The sequence below is a fragment of the Callorhinus ursinus genome, unplaced genomic scaffold (genome assembly GCF_003265705.2).
Source record: "Callorhinus ursinus isolate GAN/ISIS: 27379988/994484 unplaced genomic scaffold, GSC_fseal_2.0 scaffold62, whole genome shotgun sequence".
Taxonomy (NCBI): domain Eukaryota; kingdom Metazoa; phylum Chordata; class Mammalia; order Carnivora; family Otariidae; genus Callorhinus; species Callorhinus ursinus.
In genome coordinates, this window is record NW_027397124.1 from 2,963,030 (window position 1) to 2,990,500 (window position 27,471).

The 27,471-nt window shown below is 36.5% G+C and overlaps 1 protein-coding gene across 8 annotated transcripts in view; it reads left to right on the plus strand.

Moving 5' to 3' along the window:
* PARD3 (par-3 family cell polarity regulator) overlaps positions 1-27,471 on the plus strand; it is a 644,288-nt gene that overhangs the window by 469,452 nt on the left and 147,365 nt on the right. For 5 of the 8 annotated variants that reach the window (XM_073885517.1, XM_073885518.1, XM_073885519.1 and 2 more), the window contains 2 exons: positions 9,849-9,959; positions 24,149-24,391. In XM_073885517.1, the coding sequence (XP_073741618.1) occupies positions 9,849-9,959; positions 24,149-24,391 (354 nt within the window). The remainder of the gene's footprint in view (positions 1-9,848; positions 9,960-24,148; positions 24,392-27,471) is intronic. The other 3 variants (XM_073885521.1, XM_073885526.1, XM_073885523.1) reach the window with 1 other exon arrangement.

Consider the following 27,471-nt stretch of genomic DNA (forward strand, 5'->3'; position numbering starts at 1 on the left):
GACAAACAGGGGCACTCTTGCCGAGCTCTGCTTTTTGGCTTGCGCCTGCCAGGGAGTCGGTGGATCCTGAGACCACACAGCAGGCCATGCCGACGAGACAGTGCTGAGGAGACAGAAATAAGCTGGGGTGAGAGGAATTCCAGGCCAGTGCACAAATCAACAAGTTCTATATTTAAACACTTGTTGAACTATTTCGTCAAATAAGGAAAAATGTGGTGGTTTGCCATTTGTCACATTTCATGTTCCCTGTTCCGTGGGGGCTGTGCTGATTGGAGATGAGACAGTAAACATGTCTCCATACTCTGAGGCCTTGTCACTCGAGCCCCGGAGCCATCCCAAGATTTCAGATCGTACTCACCAGCTGCGTCTGAGCCACAGTTGAGTCATAACACCGAGGCAGTGCTGTGTGTCCCCCCAGTGGAGGGAATCACAGCGCGGAAGAGGAAAGGAGCTTTTCTGGAGAGGGGCCCTTTTCCCTGTGTCACCTGGTCCTCTTCTGGATGTGGGGAACTCGCCAGGCCCGAGGCGTGCTGCAGGAACACTGACTTTACCCAACTATGGGACCCCGAGGCCGTCGTTCCTTGAGAGGATGCGGTGATTCAGGGAGGCCTGGGCAGCCAGCGGCCTCTGCAGGATTCTGCTTGCTCTTCTTTGCTCCCAGAGTTAGGGGGACCTCCAGCTCATGCCCCGCAGAGCCCTCTGTTGGGCCTTATCAAATGTGTCAGCTCTCTATTAAATCCAAATATGCAAAAGATAAAAAATGAAAGTCGGTGCCTCTTAATTTACTCTGTAGAGAGCGTTCTCTAAGAAATGTGAATCAACAGAAATTGTTTCCTCTCATCAACAGAAGAAAGTGCTGACTGACACCTTAACTTTACAGATAATGAGATCTTTGGGGAAGTTTTAATCTTTCAAAGTTTCCAGGAGCTATACAAAAGGTCTCTGCCCCTCTCCTCCCCCAGTCGTCAGTGATCGTATTTTCTGTTGTTGTCACTTCCCTTTGGTCTGTAAACAATAGAAGTATAGAACATACACCCGTAACTAAATACCTCCTATCAGTAGTGAGAACTTGGAATTTGGCTTGCAGTGCATGCTTAATGGAGTGTGAATATTTCCAACTCAAAAAAGATATTCCTAATTGTGCATGTGTTTGCATTGCCGCAGAAGCATTTACAATGTGGATGCCAATTTGAGTATCAGGCAGATGGGAACAGAAATTATTAGGATTATCTCTGGTACTAAATACTCCTGATTCTTTGTCCTAATAGAAAAAAAGGTGTAGAGTAAATATCTTTCTAGCTTTTACTTTTTCTTTTTTTCAAGTGCCCTTTTGAATAGATGTGTTTTTTGACTTAGGTCTCATTAGCATTTCTTATGGGGACTGCCTTTGGGGCAGTACCACTTACTAAATTGTTCTGATGCTTTAGGAAAAGGAAAACCATGGTAACCAGATGGAGGGTATGATTATTTGCCTCTGACCTGGCAAAGTGTTGGATTTAACAAAAGAAGCTTAATAGAAATGTTCAAATTGACCCTTCTCATCACTTGGGCTGCTTAGAGCTCAATCAATCTCTCATTATTATCAGAGTTATTCGAGCGAAGGCAGCAGTGATAGTATTTTTCATAATCACTTCTTAAGCCAAATGTAATTTGCAATTTGGAGTATTGTATTATGAAACAATAATGCATTAAAATGAACAGTGCAAGAATTAGGAGTATAGTAGTAAAGAAAGGGTCCAGAGAAGTAGTTGTGTGAAAGGCACTTGCAAAATCATTGTAAGTGGACAGGACTGATTTCAATGCCAAATTAAGCATTTAGAAAAAAATCAGAATTATGTGTTGTTTTTATTATGTTTAGGTGTGTGTGTGTGTATTTTATATGTTACATATATATATCATTTATTATAAAGTCAGTGTAGGTACAGGGGAAACAAAAAAATATACTCTGCATATTATTTGCATCTGCACGTTTGGTGTTATGGGGTTTGTGTGGTTTGATTACCTGTGTGGGTATATGTTGAAAAAAAAAAGTGTATCAAGCCTTATAAAAATCTTGTATGGAACAGTAATTACTAATTGACCCCATTTTACAAAGGGAATTTATTTGCTACAGAAAATATGTCATGTAGTCCATGAACTAGCTGATGCCTGAAAAGCTTTAACATCATAATTAAGATATACTTCCACTCATCTTCTGTCATTTTCCTTGAATGGCTCTAAGTATAGATTATAAATATTATTTCAGAGTTATTTATGTATTTATCTTATGTTTTGAAGGATTACTGTGTTTTCCTTTTTTTTTTTTTCTTAAGTCTATCTAGATCGTGTGGTTGTGTGTGGGGGGGCGGGGTTTGGGTTTGGGTTTGGTGTTAATTTAAGATATTTGGGATTTATAATGATTCTTGTAAAATTAACATTGATAATGTGCTGTGTTCAATTTCTTCATTGTTGTTTTAATATTTCCTTGTTCCATATCCCTCCAGGACTCCTGAAGTGTAGGGTTACTAGGCATATCAGTGCATCCTTGATTAGATAACACAGGCTTCACCAGGGGAAGAGTGCACTTAAAAGGACACTTAATGGGAGTCCTGAAAAGGGTGTGTTGTCCATTAAGGGTACATACACTGCATGTCTAAAGGCTGTTCTAGCTTGGTTAAATAGAAGCTATAATTTCTTCAAATAAAAAAAAGTTCTTTTTTTTTTTTCTGGATGTCAAGCAACCCAAATTTAGTTTATTAAATCTAATCAGACTAGCACTGATGAAAACTGTACACAATCAAATAATGGTTCTCAAGTTTGTGAATTTCCTTTTAAAGAGAACCCCTGCTAAACTCCGCCAAGTTAAAACTGCATCCCATTTTATAAAAGCACTATCAAGTTGTCATGTACCCTTTCTAAGCCTCCGTTCTCATCATTGTTGATTACCACGATTTTTTTTTTTTTGCCTAAATAGGAGCTTTCTGCTTTTCATAATCAGCCTTCTCTTCCCTGATTCATCCAGCATTGCCATAATCTACTGCTGAGCAAATCAGTGTGCTATCATGGTAGCGATTTCTTAAAATGTCACTAAAATATATAAGATCTATATGGGAAGGACATGTTAGAAGTGACTTGTTTTTTTCTTATTTATAAAATGGAGGCTGAGGCACACACACACAAAAAATAGTGCCAGAAACTGTGAGTGCGTTATTCTAAAAGTACGTTATTCACTCTTGCAGTGAGTTCTTGCTGTTTTCCCCTCTGATTGGGTTTGGACAGTTTGACATGCTTCTGCTGTTGCCTGGAAGAATTTGCATATATCAGTACAGACAATTTTGACTTGTGGAGTATTGTTGTATTTAGAAATATTGGCAGTGTCCTAGCAGTGGGTATGTGGGTAGTTTTTACAATCCTTTCCAACGGTTGGGGATCAGTTCTTGACCTTGAGTCCAAGTTCCTGGCCTTCATAGACAGGTTCCATTTGGGAACAATGTCCTTTGGACCTCATTGCTGCCGGAAATGCAAGATTTATCTCATTTATTTCTACAAAGATGGTTTAACCAGCTGCTCTGAGTTTATAAAAGCATAAGAGTGACTGTCTTTGGTTCCCTAAATTTTTGAGGTGGCTGGGTGTGGTAAAAAGAGTCTTAGGTCTAAAGTCTGGCTTTGCTACTTCCTGGCTATATGGCCTGTGAAATCATTAAATTCCCCTGAGGTTTCTCCTAAAGAGGAGGATGATAACACCTACCTCACGTGCTGGTTGTGGAAATCAATGAGATAAAGTACATAATAAAAATTCAATAAATTCTAGTTAAATGTAATTAAGTAATCAAAAGAGCATTCAGCAGGTGTTCAGTTATATCTTTCACTTAGGATTTACACAAAGTGAACTTCATAGGTCTGGGAATTTCAATTTCTCTAGGAGTATCCAAGTTCAGATCCACTGAGATCTCTTAAACTAGCTATGAGGTGACCTAAACTCTATTCCTAGCTTGCAGTGTGACTTTGGGCAGCTCTGCATACCCCTTTGGCCTCAGTTTCTTTGTTTCAAAGAAACAAATACAGACATTGTTCAAATACAGACATTGAATGGGGTGACCAATCTTTAGACTTTGATTTTCAGAAATGTGCACATATACCTTCAGTGCATATGGGTAAGAGTGCGATAGAATAATCTACAAAGATATATAGCTAGATTTCTTTTCAACTAAAATTTAGAACAGTTTAAGGCTTTAAGACAAAAATAAGTTCATGAGGACGCCTGGGTGGCTCAGTCGGTTAAGCGTCTGCCTTCGGCTCAGGTCATGATCCCAGGGTCCTGGGATCGAGTACCGCACTGGGCTCCTTGCTCAGCAGGGAGCCTGCTTTTCCCTCTGCCTGCCACTCCTCCTGCTTGTGCTTTCTCTCTCTCTCTGACAAATAAATAAATAAAATCTTGAAAAAATAAGTTCATAATTGTATTAGAGACCAGAGTGATGGGTTGAGAGAACTCAATGCTGACACCAAGAATGTGTGAAAAGATTGAGCCAGAATCAATTAAAAAGATTTTCTGGAGAAACTTGATCAAAACCATTTAGGAAAAGTATGACACAAAAGGACAATAGAGGAATAGTGTTAAAAACTCATGATTTTGCTTTGATTTGAGTGAACAGTGTGTTCCTGAGGCATTTCAGAGAGTTTGATTGGGACACAGGAATAACACAGGACAAGGTATTCAGTTTTGCTGTACAGAATCTTGAATCCAGCTCATTGCACAGCTGGTTTCTCTCAAGCATCTTTAGGGTAAATGGCAGCATTATCACATCAGGCAGTGGTCAAAGACAGGTTAGCATAATGGCTATACTAACTGCGTCTACGAGAAGCACCTGGAAGGTTCCAGAAAGAGAGAATGAGTTCCCAGAGAAAGGAAGTTATTAAGTCATGCGATGCTGCAAATATATAAAAATGAGGGGCAAAATGCAGGGCAGGGTATTGAGTTAAATGTTGGCCACTCCAGTGGAGAAGTTGGGGGAGGACGGGTGGCTTCTAGTCACTGACACTAAATTTGTATTTGAGCCATTTCATTTTTTTCCCCCAGGCAAGCAGTATCACTTAACCTACATGTTCATTAGGGTGAATAGTAAGGCAAGTATTATAGCAAAGCCCTCCTTAGAAATGAAGATCTTGGTAATTAGCAGTGACAAATACCAACTTTCTAGGTGACATGTCAGTGATTTTCAAAAATTGTTCCTCAAAGATTACAGGCTAATTGGTGCTGGGTATTCTGTTCATCTATTTTTAAGTATGGAAGAAGATTTTTAAGACTTCTACTATATCACATTTTCAAATACGATACTAGGAAAATCCATTCATTACAAATCCAATTATATTTTTATTTTATTTACAGTAGGATGCTGTGTGTTATATCACTCAGCATAATTTTTTCTGAAGGTCTCTAATTTTAGTAGTAATATTAAAGTAAGATATTTCAATATTATTTATACTGCAGAGAGAATTAGGTTAATTTTTAAAAACTGAAATGATGGTTCAATAGCACGAAACTCTTACCAGTAAATTTTTAATGACAGTCCTTTGTATATGAAAACAACAGAATGTTGTTGCAATCCTTTGTTTTTCTTTTTTTTTCTCTTTCCTCTTTTATCAACAAGTGCATGTTTTGCCTTTTATTCTTTACTATAGTAATAAATATGGCCGATCTGGCAGACAGCAATGATCTCATTTGTAACGAGTCATAGTGAAACCCATTTAGCAGATTACTTGGAGATTACTTTAGCTGAATGAAAACATTGCTGTATTCTTTATGAAGAAAGCCATATGTTTAAGAAATGTTACAATCAATTCTCCTCTGATAAGACAGGGCTCATCCAGCTGTATCTTGTGAAGGAGTCTTCAGTGCTTGGTGGCATTTTTTTCACTGTGCCTTCTTCATGTACCTCTGAAATTTTTCTCTATCAACTTTTTCTCAAGCTTTCTATTTTTCTTTTTGTCTCCATTTTTTTTTTGTTTTGTGTTTCGTTTTTGTTTTTTGAGAGAGAGCAAGTGAGCACATGAACGGGGGAGGGACAAAGGGAAAGGAAGAGAGAATCTCAAGCAGACTCCCTGCTGAGCGCTGCGTCTATCTTGGGGTTCCATCCCAGGACCCTGAGATCATGACCTGAGCTGAAATCAAGAGTCAGACACTTAACTGACTGAGTCACCCCAGTGCCCCTATGTCCATGTTTTTAAAAAGTCATTCCCTTACATTAATATATCCTAAGATATGAATAGCAAATTCTTCCTGGGGTGGTAGGTCCATGACCACTTTCTATTCTAGCATCACACCCATTGGATGGTGGAGTTTTCCGTTTGAACATGTTTGGAGGTGGGGGGAGGTTAGTCAGAAGGCAGTTCCAAAACTGATCCTTTGCTGAAAATGGGTTTGCTTCCTGGACATACCATTAGTACCTGATTTTTTTCAGCCTTGCCATTCTTTGGAATGCAACCCATTCAAAATTCATCTGTGGCTTTTAAAAGATAATAAAATAAATGTAGTTGAAATCTTCCAAGTTTTAAGCAGCTTGCTATTAAATGATTGTCTTCATAGGTTGATCACTGATTTCAGCTGTGAAACTGACTTCGAAAGTACCTGTGTAGCTGAAAGTTGTACCCCTTTTTGCAGGAAGAATTAAATAACTACAAATTAAGAGAACACTACAATATATTGGCAATGAGAGTGAATGAGGGCATAGCTATGTTCTTTTTACACTCTAGAACAGTTGGTATATTTTTTTCACCTACAGTCTTTATTTTATTCTGTCAAAAAATTACAGCTAAGGGATTCATTTTTACCCCAATTATAAATAATATGCTGTGCTTTTATAGTATGCCTTAAAGAAATCACATAATTTATTAACTTAAGCAGGCATTAAGGGAAATGTCCAAATGCTAACCTATAAACATTTTATCTGTGCTTTCTTTGCTTTTTAATGTATCAGTCTTGAATTTTTAATTTCAAAAGACAAGTATACTGTAACAGTTTGATAATAAATTTACAAATAATAAAACAGTATATTCTGGCGATTCAGGGCAGTTTAGGACACTAATTTAATTTTAATATCAAACAAATGAGAAAAAATTCAGTTCTTAAATCTGAGTCAGGATTAACTCTTTTTTATTCTTTTTAATCATGTATACTTCAGATGAAAGTTGAAAGTTGGTAGACTGAGATCTAAAACTGAAACTTTTTCCACAAAGTAGGGCCGAGATCATTAAAAAAAAGAGCTAACATAGCTAATTAAACTCAGTGTTAGGCTTGGGACCAAAAATATCTAAACTGTTTTAAAACACGGAAAAGTCAACCACTCTCAATTTTCCCTCATATTATTACCTCAAAGGGATGATGTACATGATCTTCTCTTAAGATTAAACTATACCTTTTGGTACAGATAGATATGCAGTTGACTCTTAAAAAAAGGGATTGGGGTGTCAACCTCCTGTGCAGTTGAAAATCCATATGTAACTTTTGACTCCTCATAAACTCAACTACTAATAGCCAACTGATTAACCTTACTGATAACATAAATAGTCAACTAACACATGTTTTGTATATGTGTTATATATTGTATTCTTACAGTAAAGTAAGCTAGAGAAAAGAGAATGTTATTAAGAAAAACATGAGGAGAAAATATATTTACAGTACTGTACTATATTTATAAAAAAAAATCTGGGTATAAGTGGATCCATGTTGTTTAAGGGTCAACTGTGTATCTTGTGTCATGACATGGTGCTTCTTAAATAGGATACAGGTTTGAATGTGTGTAATCTAGAATGTGAACCAGCACACATCTTTAAGAGCAGAACAAAACAGGTCAACATGGTAACATTGTATCATTTGAGGGATATTTATGAACTGAAAAACTAAATGGTTAAAACGATTTACCTTTAGGAAGCTCTCTTATAAGTAAATATCATACATAAGATTTGAACTTACACTTTTCTTGAAGTAAGAATTAATACATTTTATATTTCCAGATGCTTCAGTGTTGCAGAATTTTCAGGATGGGAATTCATGGGGGCTTTAAATACCATCTACATGCTGATGATGCTCAGATTAATTTGTCCAGCCCTGTCCTCTCTCCTGAACCCCCTGTAGATGCTTAATAAATTTTTGTCAAATGAATGAACATTATGTTTTAGATGTTGGCTCCTACTGAGATGTATCAGTTTTTTATGTTTGCTCTTTCATTTATTTATTAATTCATTCTATAAAGTCAGTGATTATGCCTAACTCTTAGGCATTATTGATATATTGACAAAAATAAAGGAAAGAGAAAGTTTTTATTTTTAATGCTTTGTATTTGTTTTAAAAGTATAGTGCATATTTAATCCCTTGCGTGAAGTTATCAGATTCTGGGCTTAAGTTCTTAGGGATTTTTTTTCTTCTTTTTCTTTTGTTCTTTTTTGCAGTTGGAACGATCTTCCAATTTCTAAATACCATTACAATTTAAGGATAGATTCGCTTTATAGAAGTTAATTTTATGGGCAGTTTTGAATGCTCTCTAATAATATACATAATTTTTAAAGGAAGAGTGGTGGTAGTATTTTAACTTTTTTCTATTTTAACATTTTAAGAATGCTCCCCCTTCCTTATTTATAAACCCCTTTGCAAACAGTGTTACTTTGGTAAACGTGTAAGATATTCCCATGTACACTTCATGTATAAACCAGTATTTGAAATCAGATTTATGTTAATAGGAGAAAGACCTATACTACCAGCCAGGCCATTAATTAAAATACCTTTTTTCTCTTTTATATCAGTTTTGGACTACCTTTTTTTTTTTTTTTAACTCTCCTCCTTTTCAATATGATTAATTGTTCAGCATAAGCTAGATCCCTATTTTGTCCTTTGAAAGAAATACTCGATATATTTTATATATTTATGAATGCTTAGTTTAGTAACTATAAAAGATTTCTTTTTTGAAATATCTGGTGACTAAGTCACTAAGATGAGAATGTATGTAGTGCATGCATTCCAGGCAACATGGTCTTTTCTAGAGGAAAGCAACAGAGCGGGACAAAGAATTGATAGCAAATCTAGGCTCCTGAGATATTTTGGATGCCAGAACAGAGTATTAGTGTTTTCGCAGAGAGCTTCCAGTTCCGTGGCCATCTGTGAAAGTTTGTGTGGACCAGTTTGGAATCATGTGTCTGTTCCTCATGTTTGTTTTTGATCAGATACAGATTTCGAAGGCAAAGATGCCACATTCAGCGATTGCTTTTCATCGGATTTCAGAATAGTATTTGAGGAGAATGCCTTAAAGCTTTCAACTTAATAAGCTCAAAGTGTTATAACAGTGTAAATTATCCTTTGTACTTCAAACCATGCAAACATGGCCTTGTTTGTCAGTTTTTAAACTATGATGAATGTTTCCAATAAATCTGACTGTGAAAATAAGAATAGTTGTTTATGGAGAGATTATTAAGTAGATAACTGTGGATTACCATTCTTTAGTCATAAGAGCAACCCATTCTAATGCAGATTTTTTGGCCTCTAGCTTTTGAAGTATTCAGCACTCAGCCCTATACATTTATTAATTGTTTGTTCAGTTAGGATGAACTGCTAAGTTGTTGTTTATTTTTGTTTCGCCAAAGGAAAAATGGGGATTGAGGCCATTTTCAAGAGGGTTGTCTCTAGAAAGTTCTAATTCAAAATGAATCCAATCATCTGATTGAAAATATTCATATTGGGCAAAAACCAGAGAATTGCAGGAGACCTCTTGGCCCTCATTTTGAGGAAGGTCGCATTTCATTGAGTGAATATGTCTTTGTCACAAAAGAATGAAAACCCATTTTGTATATATTGACAAGTTAGAATTTTTTGTTATCAACAGGTTTGGCAAACACCGAAAAGATGACAAGATTGAGAAAACGGGTAAAATAAAAATACAGGACTCCCTTACGTCAGAAGAGGAGAGGACACGAATGAAGCAGGAGCAGGCGAGGTAGACCGCAGTCATTTGATTAAACCTCATCAGATAGAGCTTTTTGTCCTTTCCACTCTTTTTGCTTTTTTTCTTTAATTTGAAGAATTTATACTCAGTGAGTTTTTAGTTTTTCTGTATAAGTCCAAACACTGATGGTTGTGGGATAAATGAAATGTAAAGAAAGATCCAAAGGAAAAAACCATATACTTATTTGAGGCACTAAGTGAATTTTAAGGGTTGAGTTAAGATCTTTGCCTAGAAGGTAGCAGAGCCTATTAGATGAATTAAATAAGCATGAAGACTGAATTTGTGATCACTTTTAAAATCACAAAGAAATAGTCACGATTCCATTTCATTCGTTTATGAGTACATAGCATTTTGTGATAATTTTTAAGACTATTTCTCTGGAAATAAAACCTTGAATTTTTATATCTCATTTAAAATATCTTGATTTATAATAAGAATTGATAATGCTTTCTTGCTATGTTGTTTTCCTCTCAAACCTGACACTTGTTTCTTTTTTTTCTCCATTTCCTTATCCTATTTTGTGACATTTTCCACTTAAATTTGATTGCATCTCTTCCAAAAAGATTGTTATCTGTTGAGTCATTCCGTGGTAAGAACCCAAAGACCAGTGAAATGAACGAGAAGTTTCTTTAAGCAGATAATTGAAAACCATTTCTATAAGTGATTAGAATTTCTCTTGCTGTGATTCCCAGGGGATGAGAAAGCCTCCTCGAACTTCTGTTATTCGCGTTTACAGGCTCACAGCGAGCTCCTCTGGATCCTTTACTTCGCAGTTCCAGAACCCCCCACAGCAAGAGACACTATGCCTGTTGTACTTGGGGAATAATCCGGGTAGTGAGGGTGCCTTGATAAAGGCGAAAAGACTAAACAGTGTCCATAGCTAAGATTAGAGCCTAGCATCTTCAACTCCAGATTCTTGCTAACAATTCTGGAGTTGGGACACTTTCAAGTCTTATTCTTAATGAATGAAAGAACTAGAAAGAATATTCTACCATGGTTTTCTTTAGAAGAGATTAATGTTTGGATATTTTTCCACTCATCTTTCTCCCACGTCTGAGGCTTTAGGCTGGGATAGTTACTCTGATTCTCTGTAGCTTTTCAGAGTATTAAATAAATACATGGGAAGGATAGGGATTTGTAATTTGTGATGCAAATCTGGGTTTATTCTTCTGTTTTTTTCCCAGTTTTTTTCCCAATCCTTCCATTTTCTTTTTTTTCTTTTTTAAAGATTTTATTTACTTATTTGAGAGAGAGATTGAGAGAGAGAGAGAGCACATGAGAGGGGATAGGGTCAGAGGGAGAAGCAGACTCCCTGCTGAGCAGGGAGCCCGATGCGGGACTCGATCCCGGGACTCCAGGATCATGACCTGAGCCGAAGGCAGTCGCTTAACCAACTGAGCCACCCAGGCGCCCCCCAATCCTTCCATTTTCTTGCTCTCTAGGACTCTTTCTAATCCTCACCAGTTTCGAGATCCGCAAATTTATTAATAAGCTCACCGTTGTCAGGCCTGGGCACACAGTATTCCTTAGTGTGTACAATATGGCGGTTAATTGCTCAGTACTATAAACTCCTATCCTAAGAGAGTATAGAAGAAAGTGTATACCAGCTAAATGTATGTGCTCAGGTTTATCCACAGGCAAGTAATGTGATTTAGCTAGAGAACAATCTGAGTGATTGAAACATTATACTTCTCCCCTATCTTGATGCCAACCATAGGGGATAGATTCATTAATCCCATACCATTGTTCATATTTGCTATATCCCTTTCTTGCAGTTTAAGATGATTCCTGTGCTTCAATGCAGAATTCTATCAACATTTTCCAAGATACTTGTTATAATGCATAGTCAAGTTCTTGCAGCCAAACAGTGATTTTTACATAATGGTTTCACTTGTATTATTAATTTGCCTAAGGCACAGTTCACTTTCAGTTTTGCTTTTAATCTCCATCTCTGTACCTCTAATGATGCAATACTTCTGGGAACTAGATTGGTCATAATGAATTTACAATGTACAGGAGGCCTAAAATAAAAATCTTTTAGGGTCAAGGAACAAGTGAATGGTGCATTAAAAAAAATCAATTAGCTTCATAATTTAAGAAAACTATTATACTCTGACTTTGTATTTCAGTAACAGTTTTTACAAGTATGTTTTATTTAAACTCGTGGATCTTGTAATAGAGCGAGTGCATCATGAGACTTACTGAATTACATAAGTGGAGCTTGTTTAGTGTTTGTTATTTGGGTAGGGCAAACCTTCTTTTGTATGTCCTCCTTTCTCTCTGTCTGTTGGCATTGGTGATGCTTTGAGAATGGAAATTGCAACTTCTTTGGGAAGAATTTGGGTGGAGGAATAGATAAAAATAAATAAAGCACTGCTTATATTCTCATCATAGCTTTTGCTATGATGAGTACTAGCAGATGAGTAGCGAAGCACCTCCTTTAACATCATTTACCACTGTAGCTATTTGAGTCCCCAAAATTATTTTGGCTTATTTCATATAAAAAGAGAAAACTTGACATCCCCTGGTTATTAATTATGATATGTCCATATACAAAAATATTTTTGTCCATACACATCCATGAAGTCTGAATATGACTCAAGATATAAATATGGAACAAGTGAAAGGACAATGAATAGAATTGAAATATGTTTTCCTACAAGGTTAAGATCTATTTAGATCGTGAACGTGAACATCCTTGCTAACTTCTCCCCCTCTCTTTCCACTTGCTGCCATCCCTGGGAGGTGGGGTCTTGAATAAATGCTGTCCTCCTAGGAGAAATGGATGAGGAAGACCCCAGCATGGCTCTGTCCTCAGACTCTACTCATCCTGCCCTGCCAACAATCCAGGCCTGCACGCCTAGGCTCTCTTCCTGAGAAGCGGGGAGAATGGGGATAACACCAAGGGTAAAGTTAGCTGGTCTTGTGATGTGCTATTTTGACTTATAGCTCCAGGCTCCAAACCAAGGCACCTTAGCCTTTCAGAGATGCTATTGACCACTGTTGGGCTAGGTGGGGGAACGAAGCAGTGATGGGTATTTGGAGCTGAAGGATGAATTCAGTGCTTACTGCTCTTTCTGGTTTGTCTTTCGGGCATGCCAAGGGACAAAGCCCCTGTTGGCTCTTTTCCACCATTCAGAAGGATTGGGCTCCAAACCCATAACAGAACATATTTAATTCAATGATCTGTTACACTCAGGCCCACTTCCCTACCATTATGTTGACCAAGTGTCTGAAGTAACATTTGGCTTTCTATTGTGTTTGTGCTCCAGTGGTATCTCTACTTAGGCTCTAAAGGTTGACATATAAGCCATGTGGTGGGGGAGTTCCCCAAACAGTATTTAGTAGCCGAAAAAGGGTTCCACATGCAAATATGTTTGAGAAACACTTGGTTAAACCATTTATGCATATTTCTTTGCTCCATTATTTCTCAAAACCCTACTTTGGTTAATGTACCTTGTGAGTCACCAAAGAAATGAATAGAGATTCCTCATTTTCTAACTTATTTATTCACAGAACATCCCCCTTCACTTGTTTTCTGTGAAATACCAACATCTCTCAGAATTCAATCACTGGGGAAATACTGGTGGCAAGCAAAGGACATTGGCTCCTGGGTCAGCCATATCCAGCTCCCTCATCTGACTGGCTGTGGAACTCCGGGTTGATTGTTTCATAGAATCATGAGCAAGTGTAAAGCCAGTGTTTGGGAACTGCCTCTACATTATGGCTTCTGTTTTGTGTAGTTAGGAATCTATTCCTGAACTTTCATTTTCTGTTTTCTCTTTCCCACATGTTTTTCACCTGTCTATAACACATACCTTTTTAAGGTCTAATTCTAATGTATTCTAATTCTATATCTATAGAAAATTTGAAAGAGAAAACATAAATTTAGAACTGGAAAATAAAAATTTATCTGTCATAATACCACTGTTAACATACTGGTCTATGCCTTTCTAATTTATTTCCTATAAAATATGTATTTCCACACATGCGTACTTTTAAAAAGCTAAATCTATTTTCATTTTTTTCAAATTTATTCACTTATTTTAGAGAGAGAGAGAGAGAGAGAATGCATGAGCAGGGGGAAGGGCAGAGGGAGAGGGAGAATCTCAAGCAGGCTTCCCGCTGAGCATGGAGCCTGACTCGGGGCTCAATCTCACGACCCTGAGGTCATGACCTGAGCCAAAATCAGGAGTTGGACGCTTAACTGACTGAGCCAACCAGTTGCCCCACATCTATTTTCATTTTGATTTATCTTGCATTTTATTTTATTTTATTTTGTTATGTTATGTTAGTCACCATCCAATACATCATTAGTTTTTGATGTAGTGTTCCATGATTCACTGTTTGCGTATAACACCCACTTCTCCATGCAGTACGTGCCCTCTTTAATACCCAGCACCAGGCTAACCCATCCCCCACCCCCCTCCCCTCTAGAACCCTCGGTTTGTTTCTCAGAGTCCATTATGTTGCATTTTTATACATTCTTAGAAAACCATGTTGAACTTTTTCTGGAACAAGGCCAAGTTTGTATGAACAGATGGATGGATGGGAAGGAAGGACAGAAAGAAGGAAAGAGGCAGTCTGAAAGATGAAATCTTAGCTGCGGTATCTGACCAGATTCCCCAACTCTCAAAATTTACCTCATATGTTATTCATTCTATTAAATGAAATTTAGACGTAATGTTAACTGGCTTGTGTTTTGTAGTTACTCAGCAAGGGATACCTATTCTGATATTCTTATCTGTTAGCTATGTAGTAAGTTGTACTTGGAAGTATTTTCAAAGGGACTGAATGCTTCTAGTGGAGGCATGAAAAAGGTAAATGAATGTCTTACGAAATTTTCCCAGTATGTGAAGGATATTTATAAAGCTGCTAAGGAAATGTATGGCTTAAAATGTTCCATTATTCAAAGTGATAATCACTCTTAAAAGCTTTGTGTTTTCAGTACTAGGCCATTGAACTGTTTGTGCCCACAAGTGGTACTCCCCCTTCTTGGTGCCTCATTTGCAACTCTGTGCAGCATTTCTGCACGTGGTTCCTATTCACCAGCATTTCTTTTTTTGGTTTTACCAATTGTTTCCAATATCTGCTTTACATAATTACTTGAAATTTTGATAAAAACTTTTTTGTGGTGTTTCTTAGTTGGCAAAATCCTTTTCAAAAGATGATATATGTTTATGAGTTTTTGCAGAAATTAACATTTTAAAATATCATAATGTAGTAGTAATGTTTAAAGTGCATGAGTGGAAAGTTCATGAAATTATAGGAGGAACAATCAAGAAGGCAGTAATGGGTGTATTCCCTGTGCATCTGAAAGAAAAAAGAAATTTTCACTCATTTTAGCTTGAAACTTAGTATTCAGTCTCCCTGAATTCTGACAGTAGAACCCAGATAACCTGGATGATCTTTGCATTTAGATCGTATATTGTCATTTGAACAAGGCTTGACTTCTAAAAATTAACCTTTTAATGAAAAATATACATTTTTCTATTCTATAGCAGAGCTTTTCATATTTTCTCTGACCTCTTGAATCCTTCAGAAAAGTCAGCTTGAATCACTGAGATTAGTTCCATCAGGCATTTTTTAGAAAAATGTATTGTTGCAGGTGAACAGAAATCTTAAAGAATCTATTGACTATGTGGAAGTTCACTTACTTAGACCAGTATTCGGGCACATTAAGTCTTGGGGGTGTGTGTGTGTGTGTGTGTGTGTGTGTGTGTGTGTGTGTGTGTGTGTGTGTGTATTGACGAATTTTGTTGACAGACTGTAACTGGAGTAAGAAAAGGCAATTTTATATTTGATGAGAGCTGTCTTAGATGTATTTGGCATTGCAACATCTCTTCAAGTTGGAAATAACTAGGTGCTTTGATACTCGTGAAAGTCAGAACATAATGTGAGTGAATGAGTATGTATAGGAGTGTGTGAGCGTGTGTGTGTGTGTGTGTGTGTGTGTGTGTGTTTTGGTTTGTGAAATATTATTCTAATGTTCCATTAATCATTGTAAAAGAGTTTTTGTTTCACAATATGTTAAGTACACAACATGATGGTATAAATTTTGTATTATATTGTCGTACCCTCTCTCAGGGATCTCTTGTATTTGTTAAGAGGGGAAAAGATTTAAGCCTGTTAACATTAGAAAATTGATATAAAGCAATATAATCAGTGGTAACTGATTAGGTAACTGCAGAGCTTTGGGAAGGGGATAGATTGACAGGGTAGAGTTAATAATGAACACTTCCTGGAGATGGTCATTTGGGGTCTAGCTCCCAAGAACTTACCTATTTAGGAAAGTGGACAAATTCTACACCCGTGCTCAGGCACAGGGGCTCACAGGGAGGAGGCATTCTTCTGACTCCTTGGATTCTTTACAAATTGTGGTTGTATTAGCCATTAGGGTGTCTCTTTGACTACTTTGATCTCTTTTTCAACTTTTAGCCATTTTATATTTTAAAACTGATATCATTTCACTTGAACATTAAGGGATGAAGCCTAACTTTCCCCAACCTATCATATGATTCCTCTGTAGATCTCTAACTTGGCCTTCTTCCCTTGAATGGGAAACGTGCCTTCAAAACAATTGGTCCTCCTCATGAAAAAGTTTTTTTCAGGACCCATTTAGAATATGGAAGTTTTTTCTTCTCACTCCACTTTTACCTCAATATTACAAAGAGGTTAAAATCCCACTTAAAATAAGACTGTTTTCAAAGTAAGACATGTAGTGGAATATTGTTCCCCTTTTGGGAATTCGGCATAGATGCCAAATTGGAAGCATGCATATTGGGAGGTGGCAGTTAGATTTCTGTAGCAGGGAGAGCTGAAGGATTGGTGGGTTGAGCCACACTATTTCCGAAGTCTGCCATTTGCTGAGGTGTTTTGAGCGGCAAATACAGCATTCATTCAGTTGACACAAACTGCTATTATATTGAACCATTCCTTTCAGTTATCTTGTAGTTTAAATTTCATTCTGCTATACCTTTAGGTTTTATTTGATGAATGTCTGTAATACTGATTTTTAGAGAGAGGAAATACTGTGGGGGAAAAGAACCTCCAGGAACTTTGTTCTCAGAATGAGGCTTCTGGATGGCAATGCAATGAGTTGGGGGTAAAATGTTTCCTAAAAGAGTTGATTGTAAGGTCTTAAACATTGTTTTGAAGATATTTAACAACTATCTAATATGTAGCAATCCAAAATTCATTTTATTTTTCTCTGATAAACTGATATTAGTATATGTTATCTTCTGTACACATTTACAGTATTTTTTTTAAATTAACATCAACAGGTCAATTTCAGGTTCTTGGAATGTTCGAAAAATGCACCATGGGTGTTCCCATGTATTGAAGTTTTGTAACTTTGGAGGTGGAGTATTTGGGATATAACTAACTTAAATATGCCATTGATTTCCATCCCGAGGAGCGGGTCACTCAGTAGTGATCTCCATGCCTGTACCTTTTCTGGCTTTATAAAGATAAACAGTTATTTTCATCTTACTCTACTGCAATTAGTGCTAAAAGCCATTTATTGTAAAAGCAAAAATCCTAATGAACAGAAATGTTACAAGAACAGAAGTCTTGTGTGTTTTCTCTTCATCATGCATCATCCATTTTAATTAGAGAAAAGGGTGGTGAACACTGTGACAAGAGTCTAGAATTAAAATCATTAATTGATGTCAAGCTGAAGAGAGACTGTTAGCATGAATTTAGTAACAGCAGGAAAGAAATTAACCTTATTACTTTATTTAGTATATTACATTATTTTGTGTATTGTTGTCTATGCAGGTTCAAGGCAATTTCATTATCATAATGGAAAATACTTTTTTTAACAAAAAGAAAGGGTGTTTGAACATATGTTTGAACATAACAAATTGACATGATAAATTCTTCACTTGTTAAAAGTCTTAAAAGTTTTTAAAATATTCTTTCTTCTTTTTTTTTTATATTTCAAGAATAGGGACATCGTGCCTGATGATGTTCCCTATCAACCTCCGTCACTACAGCTGTCTGCCATCATTTAGACCTCAGAATAGTTCTCTTGTTTATAACTACGAAGGACTGTCTGAAATGCTTATAGCAATAGACATTTATTTCTTTGGCTACGTTTTGGGCTAATCAGTTACCTCTGTCATTGCTGAGGTTTGGCCCAAGATAAATTGGATGGATAATGCTAAACAACAACCTGACTGTTCAGAAAAACGAATGGCTCTTACATCTTAGAGATAATTTGTGACCTCAGGGTCACGATAAAAGAATAGAGGGGGTGTCCTTTTAGAGCATTGACCATCTGGAACTATTAAAGGCTGAACTACAGTGAACTCACTATCTTTTTTTAAAGTTTCCTTAAGAAACTATACTATTTTTATTAAGACACCAAAAATATTTTCTCCCTCAAGTCAAATATTTCTTTTCTAATTAAGTCTCTCCAGAGAGAATGAAAATATATCACATGTAAATATAACATGATTGTGTTCCTAAGTCCCTTTTCTCACTTTAGAATAAACAAGACATTCAAGTATAAAAGTATATAACAAAATCATTTGTGTCTTTTGTTAATTTGACTGTGAATTGTCACGAAAATTCACAAAAACCATAGTGCATTCCCGGTTTTAAAAATCTGTTCAGTGCCATTTGCACGGCAGCAAGCTCATTAGCAATAATTCCTAGAATGAACTTTAAAACGCACATTGGTCCAAGCTGGTAACCGGATTCATTCACCTATTGGAGCTCTAGCCCCACTTCCGGGGCACAGGTGTGCTGGAGTTCCATTCTGAGGCTTTCAGCAGGATGGTGAGCCACCAGGGAGGGAAGGAGGGGTGCAAACAGCTTTCATGGCTTTGGGGATGAATTCATTGGTGATGACAAGATAAATGATAAAAAATATAAGTCTTTATGTTATTGGAACTGAGAAAAAAAATTAATGCTTTTAGAAGGTGCTGTAGATGTGACTGCAATGTTTATTGGATTCAATGATTAGTGGCAATTAGTAATAGAGTACAAATTTGAGTAAAAGAAAGCAGATGAGAGCTGGGCTTTATGAATAGTAGCTCGTGCTGCCAAGCACTTCTTCTGAGCAATTGACTTGTTAGAAATTGACTCCCAAAATGAAGATTAGTTTCTGTGTAATTTGGAACAAAAGAACATTCAATTTCAGGACCCATCAATAATATATTGAAACTATTGTGCAAGAAGTTTGGGGAGATTATTTAGGTTTCATGCTTCCCTTGAGAAGAGAATGTTCATACTCTTTTTTTCTGATGGCTTCTTTTCTGAACAGGCCTGCATTTTCCAACATAATTTTCTTCACTTTTTTCTTCACTTTTAGTGAACTGAAGTTCAAGTACCATAGGGCTCACTCATTTATAAACCAATTTGTTACTCCCTTTGATTTCAGGAGATCTCCAAATTTAGAGATTTTGGCTTTATTTCTGTTGTAGCGCTTCAAATTTCTACAGGTTCCCAAACTTCAAGACTTCTGTGAATGCCCAGCCACCCTGTAGCTAGGTGATTCTCTGATGGTGACCAAATATAGTAGTAACGTGGATCGTCAGATGAGTGATCATAATTGAGTTTCAAATTAATATCCCATTGAGTTGAAGAAAGAAGTCATTTCTCTCTTCTGTAGTTTTTCTGGCTGAATACAGAGTCAAAAAGACAGTATGATGCAGAGAATAAAATGATCTCTGAACTTATATGAACTTTTCATCATGAATATCCAGTATTTAGTGGTAATCAGCTTTTATAATAACATCCTTGACTGTCATAATCACTCCTAAGTGAGTAAGTAGACTATAATAAGAAATCCAGTATAAATTTAGCTAAATTTGACATTAGAATTTGACTTGCTATTTCTCTTATGGGTATTCTCTTTGTGGGACTTACTAGAATCTAGGACTCTTCCTGATAAAAATTGCAAATTCCCAATAGTCTCTTATGAATTAAGACAATTTTTGGTTCTCAACTCAGGAAATAAGGTCCTTCTCAGATGGTTTGGGGAACACGTGCAGCATTTTTGCTTGCCCACATGGCTGGGGGCACTGCTTGGTGACATGTGGCTGGAAGCAGTTGTGCGTGAAGTTTTGCAACTATAACAAGTTACCCTTTCTCAAATGTCACTGGACCCCTGTTGAGGAACACTGAGCTAGGTGAATTTAGGTACTTCCATTTTATAGCTGGGAAATGAAAGAAATTAGAAAAAATTGGCCAGGCAGTTCCAAACTTTGGATAAACAAGACTGGCCTCATGATGATAGGCTCGATGTAAGAAGAAAACAAGGGAGAAAAATGCACATTTTGCTTGCAATGCTATGTGACAGTTTTCCAGCTTTTTTTTTTTTTTAAAGATTTTATTTATTTATTTTCACAGAGAGAGACAGCAAGAGAGGGAACACAAGCGGGGTGGGGGGGTGGGTGGGAAAGGGAGAAGCAGGCTTCCCGCGGAGCAGGGAGCCAGATGTGGGGCTTCATCCCAGGGCCCTCGGATCATGACCTGAGCCGAAGGCAGACGCTTAATGACTGAGCCACCCAGGTGCCCCAGTTTTCCAGGTTTTTAAAAACTTATTTTGAAATAATTTTCGATTTACAAGAAGTTGCAAAGATGATACAGGGAAGTCTTGTGTACCATTCATCCAGTTTTCCCCAGCTGCTAAAACATACGTGGCTATAGTACAATATCAAAACCAGGAAATTGGCATTGCTACCATGTGTGTATATAGTTTTGTGTCATCTGATCATGTGTGTGCTTCGTGTAACCACCACTGCAATCAAGAAGCAGAACTATTCCTTTGCAAAGATCTTCCTCGTGCTACTTTTTTATTAGTCACACCCACCCCTCTGCTCCCACTGTTGCTAAATCTCAGCAACCACTGATCTCTTCACCTGGTCTTTAATTTTGTCATTTTGAGAATGCTATATAAATGAAATCTTATTTTGTTTCAAAAGTATGTGACCTTTTGAGATTGACTTTGTCTCCCACATAGCGTAATGTCCCTGAGATCTATTCCAGTTGCTGTGTGTATCAATAGTCTGTTTATTTGTATGGCTGAGTAGTGATCTGTGATAAGGACATACTTTGGTCTATTTGTTCACCTGTTGTTGCATCCTTTGGTTTTTCCAATTTTTGAATATGAGAAAGAGTCTTTGAACAGTTGCATACATGTCTTTGCATGGACTCAAGTTTCTATTTCTTTGGGATAAATGTCTAGAAGTACAATTGCTGAGTGGTATGGTAAGTGTATGTCTAGTTTTGTGAGTAAGTGCCAGACTGTTTCCCACAGCAGTTGTACCATTTTACATTTCCAGCAGTAATGTATGACAGGTGCAATTTCTTTACATCCTTGCGAGCACTTGATATTATCACTTTTTTATTTTAACTGATATAATAGGTGTGCAGTAATAGCTCATTGTAGTCCTAATTTGCATTTCCCTAATGGCTGGGGATGTTGAACATCTTTCATGTGCTTATTTGTTATCAGTATATACTTTTCAAAGAAATACTGCTTCCTGTCTTTTTCTCTTCTAATAGGATTGTTTTTCTCATTGTCGAGTTTTAAGTGTTCTTTACATATTCTGCACATGAATTATTTGTCAGATATGTGGTTTGCAAATATTTTCTCTTGGTCTGTACTTATCTTTTCATTCTCTTAATAGAGTCTTTTGGAGAGGAAATGCTTTTAGTTTTGATAATGTTCAGTTTATATGCCTTTTCTTTATGGATGATGCTCTTGGTATCATTTCTAGGTGTTATTCCCCAAGTGTTAGGTCCTAAGGATTTTCTCCTAATGTATTATAGTATTACATTTTTATATTTAAATCTGTAATTCATTTTGGATTGGTTTTGTGTAAGGTATGATGTGTAAATCCAGGGTGCTTTGTTTTGTATTGTTTTTGTTCTTGGCTAGGGACATTTAATTGTTCCAGCACTATTTGTTGAAAAGAATGCTTTATTTCATTGAATTACTTTTGTGTAATTAAGAGAAATCAGTCAACCTTACTTGGCTATTTCTGGGTTCTTTCTTCTGTTCTATTGATCTGTGTGTCTGTCCCTCCATAGATTTCACAGTCTTGATTATCATGGCTAAGTGTGGTTTTTCCCAGTTTATTATTCTTTTTACAATTGTTTAGCTACTCTATCCTTTGCCTTTCCATATAAATTTAAAAATAATTTTGTCTATATCTATAGGAATCTTCCTGGGATTTTTATAAGAATCATATTAAACCTGGATATCAACTTGGGGAAAATTGACTTCTTTACTATGTTGAGTCTCTCCATTTTTTAGATCTTCTGTGATTTTTCATCAGCATTGTGTAGTTTTTAGCATATAAGTCTTGTACATGTTTTGTTAGATTGATATCTCTATATATTTGTACATATCTATAAACCAACCTTTAGTTTTTATCTGTGTATATATTACATTTTTTTAGCGCTTGTAAATGGCATTGTATTCTTAATTTCAGCATCCGTGTTCATTGACAGCATATAGAAATACAATGGATTTGGGGGGTTTTTTGATGCTGTATGTTGTTACTTAGCTGAATTTATCTTTAGTTCTAAACCCCTTCCTTGGGGTTTTCTATGAATGTAGACCTGCAATGACACCATTATGTCATCCACAAACACGAATAGTTTTATTTCTTTTTTTCCAGTCTGTTCTATATACCACCCATTTCTTTTTCTAGGCTCATTTCACTGTCTAGAATTTCCAGCTCTCTGGGAGAGCAGACATCCCTAGCCTTTTCCTAATCTTAAAATTCAGTCTTTGACATATGATATGACGTGTGACGTGTGACGTATGACTTTACTAATAGGTTTTTTTATAGTTGTTCTTTATCGAGTTTAGGAAGCTAGCTATGCTCTCTTACTAGTTTTTTTGAGAGCTTCTGCCATGATGGGTGTTGAATTTTGTCAGATGCTTTTTTCTGCATCAGTTAATATGATCATGTGATTTTCTTCTTTAACCTGCTAATTTGTTGATCACATTGATTGATTTTTGAATATGGAACCAGCCTTGAATTCCTGCAGTAAACATCATTTGGTTATGGTGTATGATCTTGTTATATAGTGCTAAATTCTACTTGGTAATATTTTGTTAAGGGTGTTTGTTTCTATATTCACAAAGGATATTGGCTCATAGTTTTGCTTTTTAATTTTTTATACTATCTTTATCTGGCTTTTGTATCTTTTCTGTATTTTCAATATATACTTACATGTCAGGAATGCTCGCAGTGGTTTACCTCAAATATGAAAAAAGCAAGTAACTTTGCAATAAAATGTTAAATTCAGTCTAACATATTGCTTTATATACATAAGACTTCACTTTTAAGTACACAGCTAAATTTGTAAGTATATAATGGAACTACTTTCCCCAACAAAAATCATTAAAATTCGATTGAGGGGCGTTTAGTTATTTTTAGGTAGCTAAGATCAACTTAGGATATGAATTACATCAATATATTATAGGTTGAAAAGGCCTTTCTACCAAGTAGCTCAATAAAATCTTAGGAAATATCTAAACGATCTTCAGTAAAAGTGGTTATTTAAGATCTGTTTCTTAGTTATAACACAGAAAAGTTTTATTTCAGAATTTGATTGGATCTTGTCCTTAGTCTCAGGATTTGCCAGTTCTGTATACATCGCATATAATCAAAGCTGGTGTCATTAAACTGAGATCTTCTTTTGCCATTAATAGAGAATGATGGTATGGATTCATGTTTAGTTTCATAATATGTTGTATGTGTATGATATATTTATAAGTAAGATGTATACAATATGTACCCACACATAAATCTATACATATATAGTATGCATGTGTGCGTGTTTGTGTGTGTAACTTTAAAAAAAAATCACTTCTTGCTTTAAAAAAATTCATGAGTAAGACTCAGGTGGATGCCTAAAACTGTCTGTTCCTGGTGAATTTCTAAAACTAATCAGTGGCAATTTAAATTAAGATGTAAGTCATGACTGTATCTTATTGACATGAACAAAAGCTACCTAAAGTTATTTTGGAGCATCCATGATATTACCTTGACAATCTAAAACGACTATACCATTGTTTATACCATCAATCTTCTTATAGCTGCATGAAATAAAATGTATTTGATGACATATTTTGATGAATGTTTCTATATGCAGTTCTTACTTAGAAAAGGCATCATTTCTCTTGTTTCAACTTTGTTCTAATTTTACAGGATTCAAGCCAAAACTCGTGAATTTAGAGAGCGACAAGCTCGAGAGCGTGACTATGCTGAAATCCAAGATTTTCATCGGACATTGGGTTGTAATGATGAGTTGATGTATGGGGGAATGTCTTCCTATGAAGGTTCTATGGCTCTCAATGCCAGACCCCAGAGCCCAAGAGAAGGACATATGATGGATGCTTTGTATGCCCAAGTGAAGAAGCCGCGGAATTCCAAACCTTCATCTGTAGACAGGTAGGCTCCAGGAGCAATCAAGGTATTGCTTCCAAATCAACTTTTATATAGTTTTTGACAAGGGAGTAGATTGTTCATCAATTCTCATACCAGGACTGCCTTTTATTAATGGCCTTTAGAAAGCCGTTGTGTCTAAAAGTATTGAGTTTACACAAATCGAAGGTTAATGGAAAGAGGAGCAGAGGTTTTGATAGCTTTTCTAATGATTCCAACATATTTCATCTTGTCCTTAAAATGGTTTTAGAATGGAGAACTAACCTTTAGTTTGTAACTCAAATAAAAAGCAAACTTGAAATTATGGCTCTTCTACTTAAGCTGTATTTCCTTTTGTTGCTAACAGAGCCTCTAGTTACAGTAATTAAATAGGTGGAGAGTGGCCTGATTTGTTTGAATTATGATTTACTTAAAGGGCCTCATTTTTTGGTGACATGATTTTCTATTATGAAAGAATTAGTGATGAAATGTATAATATAGCCAGTCTCCAAATTGCTTATTAATAGCCACAGACCAAGGTGTGATTATGTATATTAGTATAGCACAAAGGAGTGAAAGGCTGACTCTGTATTAATGACTGCACACTTATTTCAAAATTTAACTAACTCTATGGTTATATATTTATTAATGGCTATATATTTATTTTAAATTCTGAAACATTTTAAAAACATATTTTTCCACCTATCCATTTTTGTGTTCAAACACCTTTAAAATTTAGTTCAGGAGGAAAATAATTCTCATTTATTTTTATCTGAAACATATACATGTTATTATCATAAACAATATACTAATCTCATCATATATTATAGTGGTTTCTTATAATCATTGCTCTCTAGAGGGGAGCTAGGCTTTGAACATTCAAAATAGGTTTCACTTAAAGGGTGTGGTTCTCAAGCTTTGGCTTGCATCAGAACGCCTGGAGGGTTTCTTCAAACACAGATTGCTTAACCCTTCCCCAGAATTTCAATTCTGCGGGCCTAGAAGGGAGTGGAGCCTAAAATTTGCATTTCTAACAAGTTGTCTGGTCTGAGGCTGGTGCTGCTGGTCTCTGGTACTGCACTTTATGGACCCTGCAAGACTAGAGACGAGATGGAATTCGTTCATCTCTAGCACCCATGTGTGATTTGGCTGCTACGTTTTGCAAGCAGTCTATTTTAGTTATTTAGTTCCAGCTTTAATAGGGGGTTTGCAAATGTAACAGGTAACCTTCAGGCAAACCCAGAAGGAAGCATTTTAAAGAGTAGCAAAAGGATAAGCAGGCCTTAGGGTAAAACTCTAGTCCGATTATTATTTTTTTTTCTTTCTTTCCTTCTTTCCTTCTTTCTTTCTTTCTTTCTTTCTTTCTTTCTTTCTTTCTTTCTTTCTTTCTTTCTTTCTCTTTTTTGTTTGGTTTTAGGTTTTCTTTCTTATGAAAATCTATTTGATGTTGACTGTAATGAGTTAAGTAATGTAAGTTAACATTAGAAGGATTATAGTTTATTTAAACCCCTTTGGTGTGATCACCTAGAAAGTTCAAAGTGCTTGTTAACCAACATTGATGTATCAGAGCTCAAAGAATAAGGTCATTATCAGTAACAGTGACATTTTCATAAGAAACTTCTTACTTGGTTTTTGTTCTACTTGTGAAAGCTGCTTGTAGAAGGTCAAATAGCACTTCAAGGCCATGACTGTCCCATTGAAAGTGGTTTTTTTGGGAGAAAGGACAGCAGAAACATTGGCATTGCCTGTTAGTAACTTTTGGAAGAACTAAAAGAAAATTAATGTTGTATTGATCATTGATAAAAATATTAGTCATTCCCAGCACCTCCCACATCTAATTTGGAAATCTAGTAAGTAGTGCATGTGCTTGTAGGGGCTTCGAAGTCCCAGCTGACATGAGAGATGGGAGTCCAGAGGCACCTCTCCAACCCCTTAAGGCCAGAAGCGGTTGTTTAAACCCCAGTTGAAAACCTGGTGCCCCACAAGAGTCTAAATCTCCCCTGACAGTTTCTGCAAATTTTCAAAAGGATGTAAGTGCTCAGAGCACCATCTCCTCCTGGGCTCCAGCATCCCTGCCTGCAGTCTCAGCTCTGCACCCGGCTGACCCCACACGGAAACTCAGCCTCCTGAACTCATTTCTATCAAAAACCCACTCGGCAAGACGTTTCAGCAGAGACTTTTGTCTTGGGGATGAGTCAGACCAGGCAGTGAACAGCTCAAAAAATCACATCATAGACATTGCTGTATTCAGAAGCCCCCCTCAACCTCACTCAGGCATGGCCTAGACAGCTGTGCACCACTGGGGACCTCAAGTTCATGCATTTGTGCCCCCAAAGGGTGATTGGACTAGAGGATTTCTAAGGCACTGCCAACTCAAGAGAGAGAGACTTTATTTTTTCTTTAAAAAGGATCACAGGAACTTTTTAGTTTTCTGTAATTCTCATTTTTACAGAGAACAGGATGTCCACCAAACAATGACATTAGTAATAGAAAAAGTTGGGAGTTATCACACCTGTAAAGTACTTCTTTACCAACCTGTCATCGAATATGAATTTGACTTGGAAATAACAGTATCACCTCCATTGTCTTTTTCTGTCAGAGTGAAAGTGGTGGAAAAGTGGTTCTCAGACTTGAGTAGTAATAGAGACTCTTTTCTAAAGGACAATCTCTTGATACTGCAGTACAGAATTAAATAGTTTTGATTATAATGTTACTTGAATATGTATAAAAATAAAATAGGGCTAAACTCCTTCTGTTTACAGCCATTATACAACTATAAAACCAAACATCTTTACAAATTAAATACAAACAAAACAGCAAAGCCATTACATTCAAATGAACAACGTTAATTTAATGTGGCCAATAATGTGTTTTAAAATCTAAACTCTTGCACAAATCATTAATATGGTGGTAGCTGCTCCATGGCAGGTTCATTTGAGTTTGCGCGCCTACCCTCACAAGCCAAGGGCTGACTCCATCCCCCATCCCTTTTCTCTGTAAGATTTCTGCGATTCTTTTGCATGCTCGCACCCAGCTACGTTTGGTCTCCATGCCACATCAGGGCATCATTTACATGTGACGTTCAACTTGCTTTGGGTATCAGTAAC